The sequence below is a fragment of the Carettochelys insculpta genome, chromosome 5 (assembly GCF_033958435.1).
Source record: "Carettochelys insculpta isolate YL-2023 chromosome 5, ASM3395843v1, whole genome shotgun sequence".
Classification (NCBI taxonomy): domain Eukaryota; kingdom Metazoa; phylum Chordata; order Testudines; family Carettochelyidae; genus Carettochelys; species Carettochelys insculpta.
In genome coordinates this window covers 106,774,575-106,783,446 of record NC_134141.1, presented here as the reverse complement: position 1 = coordinate 106,783,446, position 8,872 = coordinate 106,774,575, and the positions used below count along the sequence as shown (strand labels likewise).

The window sequence follows — 8,872 nt, the reverse complement described above, 5'->3', positions numbered from 1 at the left end:
CTAAGTGGCAAAGGACACTGCTCAATCCAGTTGAGCTGGAACAGTTATTTGAGAGTTTGTTATGAACTCTGGGGGTGGTATTTTCCCAAGCTAATATCATGTGACTTCTCTGTCTCTTTCATTAAATGTTTCTTTTCTAAACTCAGACTCTGTGCTTGTGAGAGGGGAAGCATTGCCCCTCTGAGGCGCTCAGGGATGGGTGAATTTCCCAGGCTACGGGGTGGGGGCTTGAGCTGGTTCTATGTAAGATGGGTGAAAAGGAACCCCTAGATATTGAACCTGGCCCTGATTGCTGCCGACCACTTCCAGCAGAAGCGTTACAATATATTTGCACTGACACAGAATGGTGTACACACTGCTCAGAATGGTGTATTTTTAGGAGGACACCTTTAGAGAATCTGTCAAGTGTTTAACATTTTTTTCTTTTAATTAAAACATGCTGACAAAACTGAGTCTTCAAATGCAAGTTCATAGCTAGCTATGACAAAACTCTGCTAATAATTTTAATCTAACAGCCTTTTAAATGGACAGCAATAAACTGGCAGTTTGAAGAGACAATGTCAATGCAAACAGATTTAAAAAAAAAGTTTGTACAAAACCTAAGGGCCCATGATGGACATCCTCAGCTGTCCCTTTGGGTGGTTGCTTTAAAGTCATGTTGTACCACGCAGGTAGTGAGACATGACTTACATAAAAAGGGATTTGACTCAAAACATGCAGTACAGATATTTCCAGATCTGAAGAAGTGGGCCTGCCCCATGAAATCTCATCACCTAATAAATTAGTTTGTTAGTCTCTAAAGTGTTACATGACTGCTTTTTTGTGTTGTGAAGAAACAGACTAACATGACTACTTCTCTCTGACTATTTAGGAAGAATAGTAACAGAGAGGTAGGCGTGTTAGTCTGTATCCAACAAAACAAAGCAGCAGAAATGTAGCACTTTAAAGCCTAACAAAAATTGCAGTTAAAAACCGACAAATCAAATAGGATCCAGTTTTTAATTGCAATTTTTTTTTGGTCCTTTGTACTTATAAATGTCAGCCTGTATTGGAAATGAGATTGACCAGATGAAGTGGGTCTCTCCCACAAAAGCTCATCACTGAATCAATCATTTTTTAGTCTTTAAAGTGCTACATTTCTGCTGCTTTGTTTTATTCAGGAAGAAGTCAGACTGTTTGGAAAAGTTGCTGCAGGGAAGCTGATTTCCAAGCAAATGCCCCGCGAACCACATGCAGAACAGGCTGCAAATGCCGGACGATACAGCTGAGTGCAGGTCATATAAGGGTGACCATCTGTACTGTATTGGGCGGGATGGTCCCATATTTGGGAAGTCAAAGGGACTCAATATCCCGCATTTGGGCCACTCTGCTCCTCCCTCCACTTCCTGAGCCTCAGGGAAGCAGGGAGAGCGTGGGCAGCTGCTGCTTCCTCAGGGCTCGAGGAGTGCTGGGGGTGGCTGCTTCCCCAGGGTTCCCAGGGAGCGCTGGCAGCTGCCACCTCCTTCCCAGCTCCCCGGGACTTGGAGGATCCACCCCTCCCCCCATATCTCCCTGTCCCATATTTGGGACAGGGAGATATGATCACTCTACATATGGGATTATGGGGAAACAACCATAGCTGAGCAGGGAGCCAGAGCAAAGCATCCATTAGGCAGCACCAGGGAGCCAAACAAGAACTGTGACTGCTCACTTTGAACTCTGCTTACACTTCTGTACCTAGGGTATTTGCAACCTTTCCCTTTCCTACCAGGCCTCTTCCTTGTTCATGTGTCAGAGGTGTTATTGGGGCTCACTACAGCTAGTGTCCCCTAAGGCCTAGCTGCTGAAGCACCTACGGTGCTTGTCTCCATGGTTCCGTACACCCAGCAGATTACTGGCATCTTAGGAGGCTGGGTGCAGAAAAGCCCCAGTTATAACAGACAGGAAAGAATAGACAATAGACGGGAGATAATAACTTTGCACTTTGGGATCTGGGCCTGCATGGTGTTGTGTATAAGTGCCAGTTGTTATTTCAATACTGTTTCAGGGTAACCACAATTTGTTCTTTCACTGTAAATGGAGAAAAACAAAATGCACAAAATTAATTTAAATACCAAAAGACACCTATGTGCATGTCCAGCTTATATTCTATGCACACATATGTAAGTACTAAGAACAGATATACATCGTAAATGACAGTGACAAATTTGTGGCTGTCTTAAAGAGAAGGCTGGAGAAGGATATTGGGACTGACTTCCTCAAAAGATGCATTTTCTCAATTTTGAGCTGTTCTTTAGGCTTCCATCTGTATAGAATGGCTCATTACAAAAGAGAAAAAAACCCTGTAAATGGAACCCCTCATTAAATTTACCAGATTGCAAAAAACCTAATTCCCAGCAGGTTGGCTGTTCCTTTTTTTGATCTCAGGCAATTTTCTTCTGGGTTTGGGGTAATTTTGTTCCTTGAAGTGCTGTTGATTTCCAAATCTTGTTTTGTTAGGAATTCGGGGCCTGTTACAGGTGAAGCAGCACTGAGTCTGTATTGATGGCACCAAACATTTACCAATCCATTTCAGCCTCTGGCAGAAATTAATGGACAACTTGTCCTTGTGGCATGGCACGCCTATGGTGAAAAACATGAAGAAAGTTAGTTATAATATGAACGTCCAGAAGAGCGTAACACATAACCAGATTGAGAGCTGTAAACATGCATGGACAGAATAGGATAGAAGCAGAGTATCTGAGCTCCAAGGCAGCTCATGCACCAAGGATGTCTGCTGGACAAGTCCCAAACCACAGAGTGTCTGTCACACCACTCTCAAAGGTACCACATTTACAGATATAAATTGCCACTGGTTAGCTAGGGAAGGGGACTCCTCTTGAAGCTATGGGAAGTTACTTTTTTAAGAGCCTGTATTAACCTGAAAGAGTAGTGCTAGCTTTCGAGTAAGGCGGAGGGAACAGAGAGAGTGCAGCAGTCCAGACCCCATTTTGCTCCCTTCTGAACAAAATACACTGACCCATTCCTGTGCACTATCTTGCCATCTACCTGTGTGTTCTGCTCAGCATTCTCAGTCACACACTACTTGCAGCTTCGTTGGCCTACCCACATCCACTGTTTGATACAGCAGAAACAATGAGGAGTAAAAGGCTCATGTATCAGCATGCAGCCACCTGTGTGGAGGCGCATACCCTGACTCTTGATGCAGTGTGGGGCTGATGCAAGCATAAGAACAGCCATTCTGGGGCAGACCAAAGACCTATCTTGCCCAGTGTCCTGTCTTCTGATCGTGGCCAATGCCAGATGCCCCAGAGGCAGTGAAAGAACAGGTAGTCATTGAGTGATCCTTCTCCTGTAATCCATTTCCAGCTGCTTATAAACAGAGGCTAGGGACATCATTCCTACCCATCCTGGCTAATAGCCATTGATGGACCTAACCTCCATGAATTTATCTAGTTCTTTTTTGAACCCCGGTCTTCACAACATCCTCTGGCAAGAGTTCCAGAGGCCTATTGTGAGCTGCATGAAGAAAAATGTCCTTTTGTTAGTTTTAAACCTGCAACCCATCAATTTCATTTGGTGACCCCCACACCTAGTTCTTTTGTTATGGGAATAATGAACTTTTCCTTATCCACTTTTTCTGAAACCCATGACAGCTCCTCAAAGAGGAACCTCAGTCTGTACCAAGGTATATGTAAGCAGCTGCTAGCTAGTCATGGGATACAGCAAACTGGGCAGAAGCTCAGTGAGAAGATGAAGGAACTCAAGTAAATGTACACTGAGCAAGATAAGAATTCCAAACCTGGTGCTGCCCCAGCCACCTGTTTATTTTATGGTGAACTGGACTAAGTTCTGTGCAATGCCCTGAGCACAGAGTTTGTGGGGCAGAGGCACTGAATAGCCAGCACAGGATATAGTGGTGTGCTTGTACTGACAACCTGTTTACACTGTAGCAGGATTGACTACTGTGCACTGACTAACCTGAGAGTGCCTAACCTGTGGTTAGCATGCATTGAAAACATGGTCAAACTCTGAAAGCACCATTACAATACAGTTTTCAGAAGAACTTAGCACGTACAAATGGGGACACCATGGTGCGCGTGAACTTACCTGTATTTTTCTTGCATTCTTGCATATTGCATTTCTGAGTTTCTGGAGGCTTGGACTCCTGCTCACACATAGTTTGATCTTTGGTTTCACTATCTTCGGTATCGATGCATTTTACTGTCCTTTGCTGAATGCCCCCTCCACAGGAAGCAGTGCACTGAAAGAGATACCGTGAATTTACTGAAAAGCCTTTGAAAAGAGATTGCGTAGTATTCTTTTAGCCTGTTCTTCTGTTAGCACAAAGCAAAGCAAGAGAGGAATGATCAAGACCTAATACATAATGTACCCTTCAAAGATTTGCAAAGAATTAGCAAGATTTTCTACTTGTATTATATAAGAGCTCTCCCGTTGGCACAGGCACATCTTCATTTAAGCACAACAGTGTATGGAGTGTGTGCTTGCCTTATATCTCCCACACTGTACTATGACCAGGAACTTTCCCAGTGGCTCAACAACAAGAGGGATGATGGTGCATCACAGGAGATGTTAGTCTTGCTGGGGCACCCCAGTTCTAGAGAAACCATGAGGATCTGAACTACCGCTCCTGGAAGACATGGCTGTTACACTTCTGAATCTTTGAGTTTAAGCTAAAAGTTTTCAGTTTCAATTTTTTTAATGAAAAATAAAAAAATTTCAGAGGCAAAAAATAACCATTTTCTAACCAGCTGTTCTAAACATAACCGAGTCCACTGTGATCACACTATTATGGAAAGGACTGGCCTCATTTTGGAAAAGCTCGGTGAGAGGCTCCTTTGAAGTTATTTAGGCTGCCACTATCTTTCTTTGCTCCTACACAACTGCAGCCCAAGGCTATAACTACATGACAACCTAATCTTGAAATAAACTAAGCGACTTGTGTAGCTTATTTTCAGTAGGTTTCAGAACAGGCTATTTTGGCATGTGGCACTGTCTAAGCGATGCCACATGCTGAAATAAACCCCTGTTTCGAGTCATCTCTGTAATCCTCATGCAATGAGATGTACAGAGATGCCGGCATAGCACGCCCATATCTTGAAAACTGTTTTGAGGCAATGGGTGTGTTGCATAGACATGGGCAGCTATTTTCTAGAGACCCCAACTGTTTCTCTTTGTGCAGATGCCAATCTAGAAAGTTGTCTTCAAGTTACAATTCTCCAAGTAACTGGGATATAAAATAATCTAGAACTATTCATCCGGCAAGGGGTTTTGTGTGCATTCTGATCATTTACAGAGGTGTTTCCCTCTCTTCTCTTTGAATATACAGTAGATAACAAGATAAATCATAAATTTTGACAATTACCACCCATGTGTTTTCCCTAAAATTTATAGAGCTATAAAGTGTCTGCCAATGCCACACAATTATTAAAAGTGGAATGTGTACCTCTATTTGCTTCTGCAACATATTCTCTTTCTTGTCTCTCTGGCTACGTCTACACGTGCACCCAACTTCGAAATAGCTTATTTCGATGTTGCGACATCGAAATAGGCTATTTCGATGAATAACGTCTACACGTCCTCCAGGGCTGGCAACGTCGATGTTAAACTTCGACGTTGCTCAGCCCAACATCGAAATAGGCACAGCGAGGGAACGTCTACACGCCAAAGTAGCACACATCGAAATAAGGGAGCCAGGCACAGCTGCAGACAGGGTCACGGGGCGGACTCAACAGCAAGTCGCTCCCTTAAAGGGCCCCTCCCAGACACACTTTCATTAAACAGTGCAAGATACACAGAGCCAACAACTAGTTGCAGACCCTGTATATGCAGCACGGACCCCCAGCTGCAGCAGCAGCAGCCAGAAGCCCTGGGCTAAGGGCTGCTGCCCACGGTGACCACAGAGCCCCGCAAGGGCTGGAGAGAGAGTATCTCTCAACCCCCCAGCTGATGGCCGCCATGGAGGACCCCGCTATTTCGATGTTGCGGGACGCGGATCGTCTACACGTCCCTACTTTGATGTTGAACGTCGAAGTAGGGCGCTATTCCCATCCCCTCATGGGGTTAGCGACTTCGACGTCTCACCGCCTAACGTCGATTTCAACTTCGAAATAGCGCCCAACACGTGTATACGTGACGGGCGCTATTTCGAAGTTACTGCCGCTACTTCGAAGTAGCGTGCACGTGTAGACGCAGCTTCTGTAGCCATAAAGGATTTTGTTGTAATTAATATGGAATATATAAACAAGGTCCTAAATATTCAGTGGCAGCTTCAAACATTTTAAAATTTGAGATTTTTTATTGAATTAAATAAAATGAAGTTTAATAATATAGTCAGTACAGTAGGCTGGTATTATTTTGATACTAAATTACATTTCTTTTTATCCTGCTCCCTACATTTTCACTATAACTCAGATAGCATCTTTACATTGTAGCATTAAATTTATTTAATTTATTTAATTTATTTATTGTATATGAATGGGGAAGTGGCATGGTTCTGAGGAAGAAGGGGCTTCTGGAAGGAAGGTTTCCTTCTGGAAGACCCCCAAGGGCCACGTGTCTGCATGTGTATTTTGGAGTCTGGAAGACCTTCTTCTGGACTCCGAATCACGTGCCCAATATGCTAATGAGGTGTGGGAAATTTACATCTGTGCCACATTAGCATCTTCCTGACAGCTCATTACTCTGCCACTTCCAGAAGAAGCAGCACGTGAAGACACAGCCATATAGAGCTAGAATCATAGGGTTTTGCCTACAGCAAAACCCACAGTACAGTAGACAGGTGGCTGACAGGAGCGACTAGTGGGTGGTGAGCAGAACTGCTGTCAAGAGCAACCAGTGGGCAGCCAGAGGGGCAGCTGGCAGGAGCAATCAGGGCACTGGACCAGCACAAAGGTGGCATTGCCTCAGGCTCAGTGAGGGAATGGCTCAGGGTGATGTGTCAGGGCCTGCACAGACTGGACAGAGTTGTAAGTGGGGTATGTGAAGTGGGGTATGGAGAAAGTTTGGGTATGTGAATGGGACCCTTACAGCATTGAGCTGGTAAGCCTAAGCGGCAAAGGACACTGCTCAATCCAGTTGAGTTGGGACAGTTACGTGAGGGTTGGTTATGGACTCTGGGTGTGGTATTTTCCCAAGCTAACACCAGGTGACTTCTCTGCCTCTTTTATTAAAAGTTTCTTTTCTACACTCAGACTCTGTGCTTGCAACATGTGGAAGCATTGCCTCTCCAAGGCACCTGGGGTGTGTGAATTTCCCAGGCTACTGGGTGGGGGCTCAAGCTGGTTTTTTGTGAGATGGATGAAAAGGAACCCCTAGATATTGAACCCAGCCCTGGTTGCTGCCGACCACTTCCAGAAGAACAGTTGCACATACATAATGAAAATTACAAAAGATCACTCAGATTTAGCATAGGGACAGTGACTCATGTCATAACGTCAGAAAGCAAGTACTGTTTCTGCAGGCTTAATCTGCAATATTAATGGAAGACTTGGCTCACTGGGACAAATTTACAAGATGCAACCTCTCTTATGTGACTGCTTGGGGTAGTGAAAATCTGCATATCACATACCAAACGCCTAGCAATAAAAATGGCAACAAACAAGCACCACACATAAACATGGACTAAGGTGAGTTTTAAAACTTTTCCAAACCTTTTAAATGTGATCATGGGTTTCAGTACATCTTAAAATGTACAGAATGCTTGATATTCAGCTGGGAACACTTCAGATAATGTTTTTTTCTTGGAAAAACTTGGAAAAACCTTCATGGAAAGTCCTATAATATGGTGGTCTGTTTTCTGTAACTGGAGCTGCTCCCTTCCTTTAGGGTAAGCAGAACAACAGAGCTAAGGACTAACTTACATGTCTGCTATTACAGTTTTATCCATATATGATAATTTGGAGTTACGTGTCACAATATCCCCAGAGACAAGAGCAGTCATGGACAAATGAGAGGGTTTACTAGATTTATTAGCTAGATAGGCTAGTGTTGAAAACTTGTGGCTAACCTTTCTGCCTTCCCCAAACCAAACAAAACAAAAGCATACAACTTTGTCTTAAATAAAATAGAACCTGCATGCAAACACCACATTGGATTTGGTTTTGCAAAGCTAAATCCAGCAAATGAGATTGTTACTAAATTATAACTAAACCTCTGCAGACCCTCTCTTATTTCAGGCTTGGATTTTCAATAGGTCCTAAGGCAATGAGGTACTCACTTTCACTGAATTTCAATTTTCTTCTCGCTGTGTTGGTCCCAGAATATTAGAGTGAGAGAGATGGTAGGTGAGCTAAATATCCTTTACCGAGGCAACTTCTATTGATGAAAGAGGAAAGCTTTTACACAGTGTAAGCTTGAAAGTTTACCTCTTTCACCAGTGGAAGTCAGTCCAATAAAAGAGATCCCCTTGTCTCACTGAATTTCAACTGAATTCAGGCAAGTCGCATCCCAAATGTGTGATTAAAAATCCCAGGGTTAGCACTTGAAGGAAAATTCTGAACTGATTTTGGCAGGAGGGGAAAAACAGAATAGCAGGAGAAGGTAAGATACTGAATGAGCCCCAGTTTCTGGTCCAATATGCTATGCAAACCTTGCTGAGGTGGGCTGCCTGCCAGAGGCCCACATCTAGGATATTGCAGAGGACCGTGGGGCATCGCCTGGCCTGCTGATTGATATCACATGCTGCTCACCAAGCGTGCTAGTGCACTGCAAGATATAACTTTGAGGAGATTAGAAGTGATTATAATGCTCACAGAGGGAGGGTGAAGGAGTTGGGGATTCTGGGTGCAAAGACACACATTCTGGAGGAGAATACATGGCTGGGCATATATTGCTACCATGTTCTGGAGCCCCAATGGACCTTGTGGAGACT

At 43.9% G+C, this 8,872-nt stretch overlaps 1 protein-coding gene across 1 annotated transcript in view; it reads right to left on the bottom strand.

Annotated features, from left to right (window-relative positions):
• Positions 1–2,310: 2,310 nt before the first annotated feature.
• The window catches only part of ADAMTS12 (ADAM metallopeptidase with thrombospondin type 1 motif 12), a 278,989-nt gene continuing 272,427 nt past the window's right edge, over positions 2,311–8,872 (bottom strand). The window contains exons 22-23 of the mRNA XM_074995694.1: positions 4,090–4,243; positions 2,311–2,601 (exon numbers count right to left, since the gene is read on the bottom strand). Of these exons, the coding sequence (XP_074851795.1) occupies positions 2,366–2,601; positions 4,090–4,243 (390 nt within the window). The 3' untranslated portion in view covers positions 2,311–2,365. The remainder of the gene's footprint in view (positions 2,602–4,089; positions 4,244–8,872) is intronic.